General features: G+C 38.8%; 1 protein-coding gene across 2 annotated transcripts in view; it reads right to left on the reverse strand.

Annotated features, from left to right (window-relative positions):
• GRB2 (growth factor receptor bound protein 2) overlaps positions 1-21025 on the reverse strand; it is a 52673-nt gene that overhangs the window by 3188 nt on the left and 28460 nt on the right. For both annotated transcript variants that reach the window (XM_062592004.1, XM_062592005.1), the window contains 3 exons: positions 8134-8231; positions 3055-3177; positions 272-440 (listed from right to left, as the gene is read on the reverse strand). In XM_062592004.1, coding sequence (XP_062447988.1) covers positions 272-440; positions 3055-3177; positions 8134-8231 — 390 coding nt within the window. The remainder of the gene's footprint in view (positions 1-271; positions 441-3054; positions 3178-8133; positions 8232-21025) is intronic.

Below are 21025 nucleotides of genomic sequence, written 5' to 3' on the forward strand. Positions count from 1 at the left end.
TTCCATCTGCTACTACCTTTTCCCTTAGTTGCACCTCTCCAGGAAAGGCCAATACCACAGCCTAACTGTGGTAGGTTTTTATAAACACCCAGCTTATTTCCCAGATGAGGTCTGGCTATAGGATCCAAAGATATACTTCAGCAGACAAGAAAATGTCAAAGTCAGCTCCTGTTCATCCCTATTCATTTACTCTAAGATGCAACCTCACTTCAGATGGAGGGTTGCAATAGTCTAAACAGAGTTCGCTCTATGAGGATACTGCTTCTCTTACCTGTGGCACCTGCTCAATGTCCCGGAGAAATATTTGCTGGTTCCTGGAGACAGATGTGGATCTGTGATAATCTACCAGCTCGTTCAAAGAATTGAACTTCACCACCCAGAGGAAATACTTGCCAGCCCCATCCCTAAGCACCTTGAAGTGCTGCACATCATTTCCAAACCTAGGAGAAAAGAATGAAGAACAGAAAAAGCACGTTACTAGTACTTTGAGTACTCTTCTTCTGGGATGGCCACACACCAAAAAAAAAAAAAAAAAAAAAAGTCCTGAACTTAAAAAGGTACCCTTCAGAGCACACTGCAAACAGTGACACTGTCAATACAGATACCAATTGGATGCAGTAAATGGCATATCTTAAAGCTACTTTTCACTTGTATCTTACAAAAACTGGTTATCAGAGATAGATTCCAAATACTGAAATATTTGGCGGGGGGTGGGGAGGGGGGCGAGTCTGCAAAGTCTACATATTTACCTCTTGCAATAAAACTTCAGTTTAAGATCAGCTTTTCAAACCTCTCTAAATTTGTAAGGACAAGTTTCAGGTCTTTTAGGCAAGGATTCCTAGTGTCAGAACACCCCTTCTCCCTGATCATAAGCAACATTCCAACTTTATTTTTTTTTTTACACTATATTGCCACGTAGCTGGCATCCAGTACATTTTGATATATGTATACTGTCACCTGAGTCACTGAACATAGTGCACAAAACACCTGGGACACATATCAGGAACTTGGTGGTAGAAGTGCAAGGTCACATTAAGGTAGCTGCACAATAGTGCTTTCCACTCCACATTCCCAAAAACAAGATTTCAAAGTTGAACACTGACAGCACTTTTTTGGTTTAGCTCTCTACACACAGCAATTTCACAACTGATTCAAGTCAATTAAACTTTCTGCTACTCTTGCTGTCATGCTGCGCTTCTCCATCCATGCTCCCCACTCCACTACTAGTGTGTGAGAGACAATGTAACGTACACGCACCAGTCGCAAGGTAGGTGAACTGTTGGGAAAAAACTGCCACAGGGAGAGCAGCGCTGCCTCTTTTGGCAGCCAGCATGCACTTGTGCTAACTGTGAAACTACTGTCTAAAAGACCATTTTGCAAAACAAAAAGCTCTCTCTCATCTTTCAGATAAAAAAAGCAACAGAAAATGCATAAAAGGTGATGCTGCAACTTCAATTCTGTGTTAACAATTCTGACAAATGTTGGCATTCAGTTAAAGCTATTTTTCCAACATTTTGAATAAAGAGGAGCTTCAAGAATTACACCAGGATTTTCCAAGAGAAAAGCACATTGATATTTTTCTTTTAAAGTCCAAAACACTGAAAATAGGAGACAATTATTTCTACTTGGCATGCATATTTTCTATACCTTGGTTGAAAAAGTAGACACATTCTTGGCTACAAAGCAAACATGAAACAAAGGCACTGCCTCAGCTCTCCCTTCCTCAACCTGAGAATTTCTTTCCATTTCAAATCTTGCTGATCACCCTTTTAGAAAACAGCTTTTTTTTCTTTTTTTTCTCCCCACAGTACAACAGCCAAAAAAAAAAAAAAAAAAAAAAAAAAAAAAAAAAACAATTGAGAACTGGCCACCAGATGGCAACACTAAGCTAACAGGCAGGCATAGATGCGCTGTTACAACTTCAGGTTTTACAAAGAAACACACTTTCTGCAATGAAGTTTGTGTTCATATCTAGTATTCTAGTTTGGATGATTGTACCCAAGGCAGAAATATAAACATCCTTCTACAGTCAGTAGCTTTAATTCAGTTTGTTGGCATGATTCAGTGCTGCTGTGCAGAAGGACAAAAATTTGACTACAGACCAAAGAAGAGCAAAAAAAGAAAAAGAAAAAAAACCACAAAACCAAAACAAAACTGTTGAGACAGATCAGTGATAGCCATGGAAAATCCAGCAAACAAGGAATCTGCCTGGCTTCTAAAGAACATCCTGTTCATTTCCAGTAGGAAAAGGGAAGATTACAGAAAGTGGAGAAAAAGGGAAAAATCAGCTGCTAAGGACAGAATCTTCCCTTGCTCTGTGTTAAATTATGCCTCCTACACTTTCAAATTTGTAAAACCATTATTTTACAGTGGCTTCAGAGGGGTTGAGATAGGTAGCATGGTAATATATGGCCCATGGCTAACTAACAGGAACTCCTGATGGTTAAGAGCTAGCACATCAAGAAAGATTATTCAAGGATAAGAACTGTTCCTCTTCAGTTCACTGCTTCTAGACTAAGGTCTCTACCAACGTGGAACACCCGGGTGTGATAGAAGAGGTCTTTGTTTTCACAGTTCCACATACCAATGCAAGAAAAGATGATTGTCTCCAAGACTTGGGCCAAGTAGTCATGAAAAACACACCTGGAAGTATACCAGGCAGACAAAGACAGAAGATGGAAAAACAGTTTTTGCTTCAGAGGAAGAATGGAGGAAGACAGGAGAAAGGCAAGCATACACCAGGCACTTTGTAGCCATCAGAAGGAGGAACGGGATCCACAAACAAACGGGATCCACAAAACAAAACAATGTTTAGTTGTTGCTTAAGTCAGGCAGCAGCTTGCCACCAAGGGCAGCCGTGTAGCTCATTACGAAACAATTCCTCTTACTGAAGAGGAAATAAATACATATCGCTGGAAGAACTGGCATGCTATAGGGCATTGGAAAGATTGTTCCTGCTCTTCAGCATTGACAATCACCGTCTTTTATCTATGAGTCCAAATGAGTAGTAGATGTCCTGATTACCACAAATTATTGCTTCTGGGTATTACTTACTTGACTGAGAGTGAGAAGTCCCCAGGAGCACTCTCACTCTCTCTGATGAGGAAGGCACCATCGTGTCTCTGTTTGCCTAACATCTCTTCAGCTTTTGCTCGAGGAATCTTTCCAAAAAACCATCTATGGGGTAAGGGAAGAAAAGGAAACAAAAGAGCAAGTTAAGAAATTTAATCCTCTCATGGAAAACCCTGACCTAGGTATTTGCACCAACATGCAATGATTCCTAACAGCAATAACTAAGCCACACATCATTGCCACTCTAACACAGGCAAGTAAACACCATGCACCCTTTCATATTGTTTCATCTTGGGAACGAAGGCTACCATGCCTTCACAAGCGTGTGCTCGTACTAGCCCTGTTTCACCTAATTTACCAGAACAGAGATGTAATAAGAGTGAAATTCTCAAGTTACAGGGTCTTCCCCTCTGATGATAAAAGGACTACTCGCAATTTAGTATGCTGTTTATATTGCTTAGCACCTTACTGTAACTGAAGTTCAGTATATAAACAATCACAACAACAACCTAATTTACACAACTGCTTCATAGCAAAGTCCAGCTCTGTGAGACTAAGAGAACTGCCCTAAAACTTTAGACAAAGTTGAAAATTCTACTAGGTTCTACAGAGATACCTTAGTAATCAAAAGGTGTAGCTCAAGCAAGTGTTTCAAGTCCTAACCCTTCCTCTATCACTAAGGGATAAAGTCTTGCATCTCTAGAAGAAGCAGCAAAGTTTTAGTTATGCAGATTGTATGATGCCATCGACCTAGAGACAACAGAGTCCAGTCGCTATGGAACTTCTCTATGATACAGTTATTTGCAGAGCAGACAATGTATAACACAGGTTATATAGGATTAAGCACAGAAACATCACTATTTTAACAGATAAGAACCTTAAAAAAAAGTAGCATTTGTAAAACTCAAGTGAAAGAGTTTGATCACAGGTTTCTCTTCAGAAACATTACAGTTGTCGAAACAAGATCCTGCCTATGAGTTTACCATCCTGCACAAATGGAAATTAGATTGTGTGTCCAAAAACAATTTACAGTCTCTTTCAGATCAGGTGGTAGGACATAGTTCCTTCAGCAGGCAGAATGACCAGCTTCATTCAGCAGTTGGTTGTTCCTGAAGCACACAGTTCAACCTTTCTGACCCTAGTGACTACTATACCTGAGCACTGTGGTCAAAGACAGATATCACATGTTGGAAAGCTAATGTGGATGCCAGGAGTGAAGCCATAGGCAGGCAGAAAGTGAGAAAAGCTCCCCAGCTAGACATATTTAATTTAATTGTACATCTTGTTTTTGTTCTTTTCATCCCCTGGAATGGAAAGAATAAGCTCTCTCCCACATTCATCCTATTTCCAGTGACAAAGAACTTGATGGCATTTAGTAGTTCCTTGGTGGTTTTGCACTTTAATTGCTTCTCCGTACCTGAGGGGTGAGAAAGCCAGCAGAGGGAGTGCCTACCTGCCTCTCATTGCACTCCCTCCAAAATCAGCCAAGAGAAACCATTATGTACAATTCCTTCAGAATTCAAAGGTAGTATTTTCCTTCCTGAGTTTTTGGCACAGTTGTGAGAAAGATAAGCAAGTCTTGAATTTTACCTCGGCCAAGTATTACATAACGTAAGCTTTATACTTTGATTTTAGATATCTTGCCATAGTTCTTGTTTGTTTATTTCACCCTATTTCCCCCCTCAATTTTACTGAATCATTAAACAGCAGAAGTGTACAATTCAATTAATGGAAGTAACGCTTGCAAAGTAACAATGTCAAATTCTTAAAGTTTTCTGCCAGCTGCTTCCAAGGCATTTTAGTTTCAATAGGAGACAGAGATTAGAAATCTTCCACAATTCTCAAGCTGTTGTAGTTTTTATGAGCTCAGTACCACTTTAGCCATCCACAGAGAAAAGCCTGATTTTTAACTATAAAAGACGAAGAAAGAAAACTCAGTACTTCTGGGGCTTTCACAGATCACAAAGAAACAAAGTAAGTTACTTGGAGGCAGTCCTATCCACTTAAGAACACACATGCAAAGCACCAGAAACTTTCTGCACATAAAAATCGCTCCTATAAATGATTGAAACAAAATCCCAGCATGTCCAAGAGCTCTGAGCCAAAGAAAGTGACCACAATGTTCCCATAGGTTCCCTTCTGAATGGCCTGGCTTGATAACATTTGTCTCCAACAAGCTTTGTAATATAGCTGAAGCTCATCCAGTCAGCATTGCAAAAACAAATCCAGATATTACTGCTGATGCTCCACAGCTAGAGGGAGATGCACTGATTGGTACAACACTGAGTTCACCTTGCGTTCAGACTCCTTTCAATCAGCAGTTTGGAAATTGTTCTGGCTTCACTTAGTGCAACCACTTAGCTTGGCTCTACTTCCTCCACATAAGTTATTGTATTGCAAAGTGACACTTTAGCAATGTCTGCAAGAACAGTGTAACAGGAATATAAACAGTTGAGATGTATATACCACAAATCTGACCCAGCCCACTCTATATAAACAGCAAATTCTTCCAGACTCCTTGAAAAAGAAAACGTAGTCCTGCCACTGAACTGCACAGTTGTGCCTTTGCAGGAAACCTCCCTGTCCCAAGTATCCTGCAGCTCTTCACTGAGTATCATGGTTTTATCTACTTATATTTTTGCTTTGTTAGTTGATGTGCAATCCAGATTAACCCTTTGGAGTCCAGGTGACTCAGCTGGTGATTGAAGGACTCCATATTTTCCTTTGGCTTAATTTGCTAATAGTTACAAAGCAAACTGGAATATTTGCAACATTCAAGCAGGAAGAACACAACATTTAAGACTAGCTGTAGGGCTGGATGATTTCAAGATCTCAGATCCCAGGGTAAGGCTACCGTATAAAGCCATTTTTCAGTTTCTTTCTCTCCAAACCCTCTTGAAAAGCTCTTGAGCCACCTTTCCACAACACAGTGTGACACTGATTGGAGGAAAAAGCATTCCCTTTCTCACACCTGGTCACCTGCCTGTAGTTTGCTTTTTGTATGACCTGCTGGATTACTTAGAGAGCTCTGCAGTTAGGCAAACATTACGCTATAAGAACTTTTGCATAATCTCCCAGGATTGTTAATGCACTAGTTAAGACTCCCAACAGTGCTGACACATGGAGTTAACTCTCACCATCTAGCTACCATCAGCATTTTAAACATTTTCAAAAAAAGGTCAAATTGACTATGCCTAAAAACCATCAGCAAACTCACCTACTTTCAGGCTCTGATATTGCTCATTCCCTCTTTGGTAGCAATAAGTAAAAATTGACAGCTCCCTCTCTAAAACCAAGATGATTATAGAATGAACAGAGTATTATCATTATAGTAAACTCAAACGCCTGTGAAACTTACTACAAGATGTACAAGGATTTAAATTAATGAGAGATTGAAATTGGCACGTGCGTTTGTGACCCCAATGGACTAGTAAGATCAGAGAAAGCTAGGCTTGTTATTACAGCAGGCAGGGCTTTATTTAAACAATTTCATAAGTTTCTTGGGCATCCTGGCTTCGCTTCCCACTTAGCTGCACTAAAGCAGTATACCTTTTCACCTTCTCAGGGCATGGTCACGGTCCCTCAGAATCTTCACTCTGCCATTTCAAAAGAGCCTTTAGAAAATAATGCTTGATTGTATTTAACTACAATGTCTTCATGATATAATTACAGCTAATAATTAACAAAGCCAGCTTCAGCTTTTGCAGGCAATAAACACTACAGCTCCTTTTAAAAACTCTGATGACCAGTTTTGCTGCTTCTTCCAAAACATTCTCTCCCCTTTAACTCTGCTACTCAGAGCTTGCCATCTTCTTGTTCAGATTTTGAAGAAATTCAATTTTTGACAGAACCAAAGTTCAGTAGAAGACAGTAAAAATACTTGAACTGATGGCAATAAACTATTCAGAATCATGAAACCCTACTACTTTCATATGCTTGCTCCTTTATATTTAAGGGGAAACATTCAAAGAGGTTATTCAAATAGTCTTCCCCGGAGCTGCAAACCAATGCAACTATATCTGCATAGCAGTACACGCTCTTTGAAGCTGGTCTGCTTTGAGAGCACAGCATTGAATCAGATGACTCTCGAGGTCTCGCCCAACTTAAACTACCCTGAGTATAGAACCACAGAATGCGATGGAGACATACTAAGAATTCAGCTGCATATATTGCCAAGTATTTTTCTGGTGAGCTATGAATGCCAAAAAATTTTCGCTCTTATCTGCAGCACTAAGTACAAGACAGAATCATCACCCAAGCACAGTATCAAGTTCTAACACCTGGTCTTACCAAACTGTGAAATGGCTAACCACAAACATTTAATATTCTAAGAAAAGTCTACAAATAAAAATTTAAAATACTCTTTTTAAAACAGAGCTTGATTAAAAAAAGAAACAAAAAACATTGCATAGAGACTTACAATTTTTTGCCTGTCAAGTTTGAAATTTTTGTTAATTTCTGGCAAATTTCCCCTGAATCACAACACTTGTACTGGAGTCTTTTCTGCAAAGATTAAGCTGAGACACCCAATTCTAAGGAGCATAAATACATTAGCAAGAGAGTAATAAGTAACAAGTAGGGTAGACCCGACAGCTGGCTGCTACAAGAAGGACAATCCAGATCCCCTTTTGAATCAGCCAAGTCTTGCTCCTCCCCTATTGCTTGCTCTACATCTGATCCCACAGTAAACAACACAGGGAATTCAGTCACTTTTTTTTTCCCCCCTGCGGTGCTGGTAGTGGTAACAATTGTCTACTGAATTACTAGTAGTCTGCTAGTGTAGTCTCTCCTCCTGCCTGCCCTTGCAAATCAGTCTTTCTAACCCTACATCAAAACACCACAGCCAGCACCAGAAAGGAGGCCAAAACATCGTGCTACAGTAAACTTGGAACGAGTTATGGTGAACACTGCAAGCCGCAGGCAGAGGTACAATCCAATGGCCATCCTTTATCTATCCACATATCTTGATAGATCCGATTAGGTACGCTCTGCAAAGTGCTGAGAAGCAGACCTCCCTCCTGTTTGAGAGCAAGGAAGCCTATCGCCCAAAGCTCTACTTACGGGTGTGGTTTCATTTCTATGTAGTTCTTGGGAATGAAGCCGTCTTTTCCATTGAGTTCTGCCTTGTACCAGTTCTGATCACATTCTTCATTCAAAACCTGAAGGAAACAAACCAAAAAAAGAGAAAGGCTTATCACATTTCAATATACAGCAAAACTGATTAGGATATTGGCTTATTCTTCCCATTTTTGTTTCAAAGACTGCATCTGCACGATGAACCTGTAAAAAAAACAAAACAAACAACAACAACAACAACAACACGTGGTGAGCAAAAACCTGGAGCAATAATTTAAAACAGTCAAAGAGATACAGTACTGAAACCACATGGTCTTGTAAGAAAGTCATGAGAAGTCACTATACATCCACAGGTACCTTTCTGTTTAATCACCTAACCAGATCGACTTCTGTGCCAGAGATTAGTTGACTGTCATCATTACATACTCATTGCAAAACCTGAAAGCCAAAAAATTCTGATTCTTTATCATCATCTCTAATGATCATTTGTTCTGAATTCCACTGACAAACCTGCTGATGCTTTCAGCATAAACACGATTTCAATCAGTTTTTCTGCATTTGCACTGGTTACATACTGCCTATTTTAAATGATTTAAGGCAACATTTATACTATAGAGAATTTTACAAAACAAGCATACAAACTCATGACAGAACTGGCATGAGCCCAACTGCAGATAAGACTGTCAGCTTCTTGTTTTTTTGCTGATACAGGTTAAAAGTAGTTTAAATTAGAGAACAGAAATAATAACTTGCTTTATTAACATAAAAAATGCTCAACAGGCAAGTCAAAACAAACAACAAATACAGATGATCAAGGTTTCTCTTTTTAAGGGATTTTTTTTTACTATAACTTAATTCTAAAACTGAATGTAAGATCAGTAGTAACAAGACAAGAGACATGTTAGTAAGTAGTATTAAAATGCACGTAAATCAATACTTCAAAGCATTTTTACTCTCAAAATTTTGGTGCTTTGTTTTTCATTGAATTTCTGTCAACTGGCACAGTGCAACAGACAAGCCAGCTACTGTCTGAAGTAGCTTCTTGAACAGAGTGGTATCATGTTCCATAAAGTCAGTCATGCTATAGTTTGAAATCACCTCTCCCCAAATTGATTTGGTTTTGGAAGTCAACATGGCATAGATCCTGCCCCATCTTTTTTTTTTTTTTTTTTTTTTTTTTTTTTAATTTTTGACCATAAAGCACTAAAGTAATACTTTTTTTTCCAGTATTTTCTTCCTTCTCAATTTTTCTGAAGTTTTTTCCTTTGCAACAAAAAGCCAAATCTGATTAAAAAAGAAAAAAGGATACACTTACAGCCTCAAGTCACAAGTGTCACATGATTAAGGATGTCTAAGTGGAGGAAGATAAGGAAATACAAAGAGGAGAAAAGATACACATGCAGGAAATCACAGAGCAGATTCAAAAATGACATACAAAATATAAATACAGTTATAGTGAAGATATTAACTTAAAAAACAATAGTCATGAACAATCATGTTCATTTGTGGCTTACTTTTTTGCAATGTCATCATGCTTCTCTTTTGGAAGAGTTAGGAGATTAAAAAGGAAAAGCAGAAAGAACAACTGTAGTGGATGGAAGGGCTTCAGAAAATTAAACTCTAAAAGATCAATTTTTTCTGCTGTCCAACACTATATGACATATTAACACTCTAATCTGTCCCACTGCTAACTGCTAGATCTGAAAGAGAAAGAAATCTAATTACCTACCGAGATAGAAACTGGTAGAGCAAAAGAAGAGAACAAAATCTGAATAGCCACAACAAATTGTAGTGGATAACAGTTATCTGACTTTTTGCTCCTGCCTGAACAGGCTGACAGTAGGATACATTTCCCTCTCCTAATACTAATACTCCAAAAGTGCAACGTAGCACAGGACCAAGGCTGCATCTACAGAACTTCAGCTGAGCAAAGATACGCACCTCTATGACCCATATTTTTAGTTGAAGAGACTTAATACTTAAAATATCTTAAGTTTTTTAAATACGGATAAAAATATTCAAACTATCTTTTGTGCAGTCGTTACACTGGGTTTTCATTTATTTATTTACAAGCATTGTTTGAGTGCGCACTACAGCGCCGCTGTTTAGATAACCATAATCTGCTCACAGGTCATGAGCAGTTCAAGTGTGACTCTGTTACAAGCGCTGAAGTAAAAGCTCACACATGGGCAGCCGGCACTGATCAGCTGATGTCTGCTAAATTGCCTTTAAGCAAAAAAATGCGCACATCTCTCAGAACTGCTGCAGCATCTGCAAGAGCATTCTGCGCAGAACTGATTCAAATTCAGAATACGAAATGCAGGTAGAGGACACTACTGGCACCTCTGGGATCCTGGTTAGGGGAGATTGAGGTTAAAAACAGGTATGAGGGGAAAAAAAAAATCAAATGCTGTAAGGACAAAGGAGACACCAGGCATGGCTTGAAGCCCTAGCTTGGGGTCACAGAAAGATTTTGGCTCAGAGCTCATACGATCAGGAAGCTTGGTTGTTCGTTATATGTCCCAGCAGTCACCACAGTCATTTATGCAACATAACCGAACACCAACAAAACACGTTCTGATGTTATTCCTAATAAGTCAATTCTTATGTAGTAATATACACTCTTTTATCAAAGATGGCACAGATGAAACCTTTGATAAGATCGTGTACTACAAACCGATTTCATTACCTTTAGGGAGTGCAGTTAACAGATACGGTAGTCTAGTCTTTTCCAAAAAGAAGAAAAGGAAAAAGATTGTAGCATATGAAGGGATATTATCACATATTTGTGCTTTTGGCAATAGGTATTATCAGAATTATAATGCCCAAATGTAAATTATTTTAATGAGTTTTATCTTGCTCTGAAGATATGCTAATAGATCTGGAGGAGCCAAATCACACAGGATTTGGGGTACTCATTAATGCCTGGCCTGAAGACAAATGCCAGGGAGGGAGGGTTGCTGAGGCATGCATTAAGCTTTGCGATGGGAAAAAAAATAGCTGGATAAAAGGCATAGTAAGGTGAACTGCCTACACACACACACACAACCTGTTCGGGGGACTTCAGCTGTGATAATGAATCCTCCACAACTCTGCACCTCAGTATCTTTGCTGCAAGGGCTCTTTTTTTTTTCCCTGCTTCACACTTGGATTGACATATCTTTGTAGCTGGTTGTCCTTTCTAGGATCATTTTAACTAGCTGTCAGAGCTCCATTCACACCCTGGCAGACAGCCAGACTATCCATGTCCTACACCACATATTAGAGAGCTTATACACCACCACAAACAGTCACTCCGCAAGTACAACTGTTTCCCCCTTTCAGGGCCTTTCAGAGGCAACACAACCGTCTTTAGAAAGCTACGTGTTCAAGTCTCATTTGAAGAGGAGCCACCTCCAAAACGCAAATGTCTACAAAATCATTTGTTCTGACAATGTCTTAAAACAGGTAATTCTGGAGCCGCTCCCAGCGCTTAGTTGAGCAAAAATGACTTCTACTGAAGTACCTGAAAGTCAGGACAACTTCATAGTCCCATGTGTAATCCAGGAATTTTGGTTGCTGCTATGATGTTATGTGGCTATTACTATGACAACTGAAAAATAATCATACAAAATTTTAGCTTTTGTAAGAATTACACCACTGACATCCATAACTGAAATACAAGTAAAGCAAAGCAAATGACCACGCTGCTGCAGACAGCTTAGATTTTTACATCTGACAACATTTCTTTTTGACTTTAAGCCCACTTAAGGAAAGACCTGAGTCATTAAACCACTTTACTATGAAACACTTCAACATCTAGCAAATCTGTCTATCCCATAACTGCAAATGGCCTCCTAGAGATCTCTGGATGATAATTTTAAGATTAAAATTCTCATCCAGATATTTTAAAAAAGTGATATGCCTCTAAGCTTTTTTTTTTTTTTTTAATTGAACTATCATGAGATTTTTCCAGACCTACCAGAGCTACAAAATTTAGTCTAAATACTGCATACATCACTAGATTTTCCTTGGAAGACTTCCCCCAGTACAAATAAACACAGATAAATTAATCATGTAAATGCGACTGTTAAGATTCCCTGCTCCAAATCAAGACAGCCTTCCAAGTTTGCAAAAATCTATAAGGACAAACACTTATTTATCTTAACAACCATTAAGAACTGCTGCTTTTTGTATCGCTCAAAACACGAAACGTTCCTTTGCAGCCAATCCTCAGGTCTGCCGTAGATCTAATCCAATCTACAACCAAGTATCTCTTCCTTTCACACTAGGGCATCTGTGCCTGCGAGGAGGAAGGAGGAAGGATATTTTTAGCCATTACATTTGAACACATACTGCCATGTGATGTCCTCAGTCTGGAGTCAGCCCTGTTTTACAGTAATAGTGGCTCAACTGCTGCCTGTCAGTTTCCGAGGTTGATAATAGATCTCTTATCAACAAAAGCCCATCTGTTCCCATGGAAATGGAGAAAAGGCCCTGTGGAAGGGCTGCGCAGCAAGGCAGGCGCGAAGTTCTAGCTGCAGCGGCTTGCAGAAAGCTTTCCAAGCCGTTTTCAATCCTATACCTGGCGCATACTTCTAAACACAGCTTTTTGACCCTGATGAACTGCACTAAGTCTCAGTCTCAAAACCAAACAATTTTCAGGAACACGCACACGTGAAACTGGAATGAAACAAGCAGATCTGTCATCACAACTCAGGCTGACTCCCACATGCAAATGTAGAACTAAACATAATGCCCCAAATGTACTTGCATACTTTCAAATTTAGCCAAATTCTTCAGAACGCCTGAGTTTTGGAGAGACAAAGTGCAAGAAACTTGTTCAGAGAGAGTTCCAAGCTTTGGCTGAGCCCCTTCTTTCCCCTGAACTATAAGGTTTCAGGATCTTTGCCATGCTAACTAAAACAGAAGGCAACAACTGCTTAAGAACAACCTGTTAGCTGCCAGCATGGTTTCCCTCCTCAGTGCTGCGCTGACGCTGCCATAATAAAAACAATGCAGTACATTAAAAACCCTCCCAAAACCTCAGAAATCCAAGGAAGCCCAGAATACTCAAACAAGCACAGAAATTAAAAATAAACAAACAAATTGTGTATATATATATATACACACACACACACACACACACACACACACACATATACATAAAAGCAAGTGATTCAAATCCAGTAACACTGCAGCTGAATTTTTAACCCAGAAACTACTTGTCTCAGAGCAAAGCAGAGGTCGGGGAGAACTGCTGATTGCGTTTTAACGACAAATAGCGGCACTGGGAAGCTTCAGGACTGCCACATCTCACACCGCCACAGAAGGGTTTTAACACAGCTTTTCTCTTTTCAGAGAAAAGATGGTTCCTTTTTCCATTCCGAGAGGCGTGAACCACATTACAAGCAGGCACCCACTGCTTCACTGGAAGCTGCACCTGAATTCAACAGAGAGCTCAGCATGATCCATGATACAGCATTTTTCTTCCCCCAAATTATTGCAAATGGCATCACAGGATTTTAAAATTCATCTTGTCAAGGATTTGTAAAAGAAAGCCCAAGTCATACTCTGCCTGGTAACCTACATCCCCCTTCCTCGTTCTCCTCTTAAGGAAGCTAGCGGCAGCAATGCCTCTGAACGAACAAGGCCGCCCCAGCGTATCTGCCAAGGCCATCAGCAAGGCGGCTGTACCGGGAACCGGCACCTCGGGGAACCTGTGGTAACCTTCTTGTCAAAACGGCATTGCAATTCAGACCGAGCTTTCCTTTCAGCTTTCCTTTTTCTTACTTTATTCATCACGACAACCAGTACAGTTCATTTTAACTTCAAAACATTTGATGCAAAAAGATGCATTAGACAACTGAAGACAACTAGACTAAGAACAAACAAGTTTAATTTTTTTTTTACTAGATTAAGAGCAAACAAGTTTTTAAAAATTTTGTTTTCTTTTCACTCAAGTTTATCATTCAAGGCCTGCCTGGATGCAACCCTGTCTAACACGCTCTAGGTGACCCTGCTGAGCAGGGAGGGTGGACTAGATGATCTCCAGAGGTCCCTTTCAACCTTACTGATTCTATGACCATATGCACATGCAGGAAATGGGAAATACATACATTTTCCAGATCAAAACCCAAAGCATCATGTTTAGACATGACTATCTTTAAGATTTTATATCTACCTAGAGAGTGAGTATTTACAAAGCTATGAAAACATTCATAAAAACCCCAAAAGAAAATGTTACATCTTATGGTTAAAAAAAAAAAAAAAAAGAGAGAGAGAGAAATTATTTCTTAAACTGCATTCAATACCAAATATTATAATTTATTATCTAAATAATGCATGTAGATTGTAATATCATGCAATAATGTATTATGGATTTTTTTTATTCTCACACTAACCCCAATTCCTTGTCATCTCTATAGAAACTTTTTCCACTTTTATCCTCTTAAAAGTCAAAAGCAGCACACACAACCCAAACTCCCCAAAAATCTGTTTCAGAGATTCTTCCCACCACATTCAACACAAAGTGCAAGGCTCCTTTTCCCCACTCTTCAAGTGGTGATTTTCCTCAGAAGCCTTATCTGAAGTGATGACTGTTACTTCAAGGTGGCACATACACTGACTTTTCACATTGATACTGTTTCCTACAGCAAGCCAAGGCACCAAAAGAAAGAACCGAGGAGAACAAGCTCCAAAGCGTGCAAAACCCACTAGAGTCTGGGTTATATAGCACTGTCTCTAGACATATTTTATTCTTAAAGAAACTCCATTATCTCAATTTGCCTTAAAGGAACCTGAAAATCTAGTCTGAAGTAAAACAAAGCTGAGAGTCAACAAGCCAAAATGACAACAGAAGTCGCAGGACACAGCCGTTCTAGGACTTAAGATTCTTTCCAAACAGTAAATACTATTCTCTCATAAATCTTCAGTCTACACGTCGCTGAAGTCTTCCTCCATATAGGTGTTTATAGGTAAACTCAGTATTCCCCTGACTTTCAGAAAGGGCTGATAGGGAGAAGTAGCTGCATGAGATTACAGAAAGGATGTTATTTTTAACTATGTGAGGAAAAGACAAGCTGTGATGAAAATTCCATGAAATATTTCACCATACAAAGCTCTAGCTAGAGAGTGAGAACTATAATGGTCAAGAAATCCATAGTAACAAGGCTGCCAAATACAGTAAAGAGCATTGCAACAAAGCAAAGTGCAAAGACAAAGAACATAGCCAGGGATTAGCATTCAAGCCTTCATTTCCACCTTGATTTTTTGTATATAATACAGGAATACTTGAGGCAACTTTAAGTTAGCTGAGGTATAATCAAGCCTAACTACAAGGACAGAATTCAGCATAGCCTAACTTACCCTGCCTCTCAGGCTTTGCAAGTCTCATACTACTACTTCTCTTCAGGCAAAAGCCTTCTACCCCTCCACCAATTACTAAGGTGTTTCTTTTTTTTTTCCTTTTACGTTTAAGTGTTTTGTAGCAACCTTCACATCATCATCTAATGAAGATCCTGGAAAGACTCAGTAAACTGAGGCTCAAGGAACTTTGCCACAGGCCTCATCTTCGAGGAAGTTTCCCTCTGTGTAGGAAATTTCTATTAGCACAGACATGAAAAATGACAATGAATTCACCAGTTTTGTCTACCTTGCTCATGAAGGATAGAGATCCAGGCTCAGTGATTACAGAAGCCTCTTCACATTACTCCTCCCACTACTGCTACATTCCTATGAAATTTAAATTAGTGATACCGTAAACAGCACATTTTGAAGATGGTTCATGCAAAACCTCCACTGCAGAAAGAATAGTAACCTGCAGTAAAACAAAGATTGGTGGTCCTACAAACCAAACAGAAATAGCTTTACAGAGTTAGAAGTAGCTAGAGCTAACACATTCTCATTAGACTCCCCTCATTTAAACGGCCTCCAAACATTTCGCTCTTAACAGAGACTCTCAAAAGTGAGTTTCATGTTACATTCAGTAGTTTTATAGGGCCTACATGAACACTGTAATTCCTATGAACTTCCTAACATAAAAATGACTGTTCAGCACTTAAGCAGACTGAAGGAAAAAAAAAAGTTATCACAGCCTGAGCTATGCAGTTTGGCTTGTATTTGCACAGAGAAGAATGCTAGAGGATTTGTAAGAACAGTTTCTTAAAAAGAGGAAGGGGAGTGCTGTGTTTCCCTAACAGACCAAGGGTTAGTTTACAATGACTGAAGACCAGGACCAGTCGCCTTTTATAACTAGCTGTACTGCTCAGGATGTTATCACGGAAACACAAGACAAAACATCCTTCCTTAACCTCAAGCTCGATCTACATTTAATTTGGAACCACTGAAGAACACAGCATTTGGCCAGTTTTCTGTTAAGCAGTGTGGATAAGTTTACTCAAGTCCTGGTCAGATGGTCATTTGCCTGCAAACACAGTCTCTCCTTATTCTGAGTTTTAGTTAGAGTAAACAGATCAGTAGTGTTTAGCTTAGATTTAAGCAGGGTCCCAAAAGAAGTTGATCAGTGAAGCACAGAAATTGAGTAACAGGTGAGGCTCTGGAGCTGGAGAGCTCTATGCCATTCTCCCCTCTCTACTGAAGAAAGAAAACAGCCTTGAAGTCTGAATAAGATCCTGCTCTATTTGGGAAAGGCTAGAAAAAAGAAGAAAAAAGAAAAAAGAAGAAAAAAGAAAAAAGAAGAAAAAAGAAAAAAGAAGAAAAAAGAAAAAAGAAGAAAAAAGAAAAAAGAAGAAAAAAGAAAAAAGAAGAAAAAAGAAAAAAGAAGAAAAAAGAAAAAAGAAGAAAAAAGAAAAAAGAAGAAAAAAGAAAAAAGAAGAAAAAAGAAAAAAGAAGAAAAAAGAAAAAAGAAGAAAAAAGAAAAAAGAAGAAAAAAGAAAAAAGAAGAAAAAAGAAAAAAGAAGAAAAAAGAAAAAACCCAAATAACTCAAAGGCACATATGACCATCTGTACACAGAGAACAAAATATATATTGTCTTAGCCATCTAAATAAGCCCTCAATTTTGAGAGAGGGAAAAAAAAAGAAAATGAAGAGAACTAGTTTTACCTAGTGGTCAAGAGTAAAGTCTCCTGGGTATCTGCTGCTTACGTAAGCGCTATAAATTTCAGGCCCTCTTAAAAGAGGAGCTGTTTCCAGCTATCCCTTCAAGTTTAGGAGCATGGATATCAAGAATAAAACACATTTGTTATCTTATGCTCTACAATATTTAGACAAGTACAACCAACTACAACTTTTCAGAATGGCTTTTAATGAAATCATAAGGCTTTTGTAAGAGCTCTTGGCACAACCTCTGAGAGATGAAGGTTGAAAGTCACTCTGCCAAAAAATAATAATAAAAAAAAGCTATTGAGCATTCCAATGAGAGTGTTTCAGACTTGCTTTCAAGTTCAATCGAGAAACACAGCAGAAATACCACGAACGGCCTCATGTTAGTTTGGAGTCTTACCAAAATCATACGTTTCTCACTTACGCAATTTCTATTCAGTAATCATGCTGGCTCTGTTGTAAATCATTACTTGATGGTGTGCATCAAAACAGAACAAGTGAAAAAGGTAAAAAAGAACAAGCGATCGTAATATATGCTTGCCATTCTAGATGTGCTTGCCCTTTTAGAGCTCTACAGTACAAATAAAGCAGATCAGATAGAGCAAAACTAAAAAATACCCTAGGGTATTTTTTAATACCCACGTGCATGTCAGTCCGTAAATCAGCCTAGATTCAAAGCTCAGCAAATCCATTCTTAATTTGCTTTGCACAGCAAAGAATTTTACTTGTATGCCATATAGTTCTGACTTTCTTTGTGCAAGTGCCCCATTTTGTTCTAATATCTCTTACTAAAATACACTGCCAGAGAATTTATTTCTCAGCACCTCTAAGAAAGTAGATACACCTGTCTCGCACAGAGACAGGGATAATTTATCTCTGATTATACAGCAGAGCTACAACCAGGACACAAAATTCCTTGCTAGTTGTCCGATGTGTTGCATTTAACACATTGAGACAGTCACGTCTCATACTGAAGCACACACTAGAGGACAAAAAAATGCTTGCATTTCATTGAAGAACAGGATACTGCAACAGTTAAATCTGGTCCTTAATCATCTCATGCATGGTACCCCAAACCTTTACAGATTAAAACCCACAAAACTCCTCTTGCCAGAATGAAAGACATGAGGAAATGCAAAGATTGATAGAACTTTCTATTCCAAATGTAAGACAGCTACAATTTTGTGGGTTCAAAGTTGCAATATAGTTCGTTTTGCTGAAAGGATCCATTACCTCTGCTATACTTCACTGTCCAAGAAACCACCAAATCTAACACTCCACTCCGGTACTATCACTCTTAATTAACCCTCTTTCTAACACACAAACTCTCAAGGAATTTATTAATACTGTTAACCAGATGGGAAAAGTTACTTGCTGAGCAAAATGAAGCAATTGCTCTGTACAAGAGGCTCTGTCATAGCAAAGGCAACTCAAATGTTTGTGGACAGAGTTGCCATATTGTACACATGCAATAGCAGGTTAAAATCTAAAAGCATGTGAAGGAAGATGAACAAGCTATGTGACATAAGCCTTCATAAAGAAGCTGACTGCAGCTTCTGAAGTTGGATATTTCTCAGCCTACTTAGCAGCCTGCAAAAATACCACAGCACATAAGGCAAATTTGCCAGCTTCAGAAAAGCTGGACAGGAGGGAAGACGACGACTAAGTTGAACAACCTGGATTCAATCAATCTTTGATCAGAAATTTAGGATATGTGACTAGAGGGCAGTTCTACAGTTCTGTGGACTCCAGAATGGGACAATTGTGCTCCACAGCCAAAGGCTTACAAGCACTGCGTAGAAAGATGTGTTTGCTGTGTAGCTATTACAGTCCTGACCATACATCTCATTGTAAGTTTTGCCTATGTTAGGAGCATGACATCACCTCGCTTTCGATCGGTCTTCCGTTGTAACACTTGGGGTATTTTCAGAGGAACTGATACCTGGCTAGTTATTCCCCATCCTCCACTGGTGCAGCTGACTATTTCTGCCCACATATATGATGGTATATTCATCCTTACTAAACATCTTCCTGTTTTTATAATGTATTTCTTCAGACTGTCAAGATCATTTTGAATCATCTTCAACATGCATAAACCCACCTCAACTAATCACCACTCACAAATATTACAAGCACGCTCCGTTTCATCATCTGATTTGTTAAGACAATAAATATTATCACACCCATGATAACCTCGTGGAAAGCTGCTCACAGTCTCCAGGAGTGACAGGGAACCACTTCTAAGCACGTCTGAGTATGGTCCTCCAGATAGCTTTGCATCCATTCCTATAGCAGCTTTCAGCTAAATAAGATCTCCCTAGTTGCTTATAAAACAGGCTTCCAAGCTCGAAGTACTAATAGACTTGGTACCCCAGAATGCACCAGGGCTTGATACCTCAAACAACTGACACGTCTGAGTGTTACTGAAAAGTTGAAAAAAGTTAAAGGAAAAAAAAAGCCTTATACTAACAAGCAGACTATTTGGTGGGAAACAAGACAGACACCAACACTGAAGCCTGCTACAAAGCAATCCTGAAGGAAATAACGAAAAGGTTGGCCAAAACCATGACATTTCAGTGGGAAGCCTGATTAGAAATGTTATTTGCTATGTTAAAGCACACTAGAAAAGAAAAGATACAACTCTAAAAGGCCTTAAAGATAAATTCAAAGGCAATCAGAATACAGACTTTTGTTTTTTGTTTTTAAAAGTAAATTTAGTTGATCTGCAGCTGCATGGGCTAGCCAGTCAAAGAGCAATCCTCACCACATGGGTGACACAAAGGTCTAATGTGCTTTCAAAGATAATGACAAGAAACAGATTCTGGTTAACTACACTATCAGCAACATAACAGAATAAAGGTTTCCAAAGCAATGTTAATATGGCATGTATTTTCCAGACAAATAATTTTCTATTTTTCCCTTAAAATTATGGTTTTATTTGAAGTGTTTTTTACATAGTATGTACTCACATGCATAACTTTTTAGAATGTGGGCAAGTTAACAGGGCAAAAAAAAAAAAAAAAAACCTCTGACTCTGCTTCATACCGTTTCAAAGTTTGCAAGCTGTAAGATTCTGTTAGCATAGATTCTGGCAATAAAAACACAGATTGCTTAATATTTTATAGCACTACAATATTTACAGAATATGAAACAGTCTGCCTTGATTTTTATCTTTGACAGAAAGATATCAGGAACAATAAAATATCTGACATTTAATTGTCTGTAGAACAAAGTTCCCTAGGTCAATTACACATGATTTTCTATTAAAAAAAAGCACTTGAAAAACATATGCAACACTTCAGTTTTTTTGATATTACTGAAGTTCTGCACATTTTGATTGTTGGTCCTGAAAAACACAGTTGTTAGATTGCACCTTGAAAGGTAGAACAGTTACTGGATTGAACACAGAGCTGTACACCAAAACCCAGATAATTTACTGAAACCTGCATCCAGAAATGAGGATGTCTGCAGGCACATCTCACAAAATGGTCAGCAATTAAATTGCTAAGGCTGATACTATATAGAGTTCTTGTCCTAGAAACAACAATCCTACTAGCTAATTCACACTTCTGAGTGTGAATTTCCAGCCATCTACAAACTCAGAGACTACGCTATCAATTTGTAGTGGCTAGATGTTTGGCAGCAGTAGTGTTTGAGTTGGTTTATGCAGTCATTGCCTTATGGCTGCTCCTCCCACACACACCCCGTGCAGTGGTTGAACAGATTGGGGAACTGATCTCACTAAAAAATAGTTTAGGGAGGTGGGGTATTTTTCAGCTGGACTAGTCACCTGTCTCAATTCACTGGTTGGTTACACAGATACTCATAGCAGCA

The sequence above is a fragment of the Rhea pennata genome, chromosome 19 (assembly GCF_028389875.1).
Source record: "Rhea pennata isolate bPtePen1 chromosome 19, bPtePen1.pri, whole genome shotgun sequence".
In the NCBI taxonomy this organism is placed as follows: domain Eukaryota; kingdom Metazoa; phylum Chordata; class Aves; order Rheiformes; family Rheidae; genus Rhea; species Rhea pennata.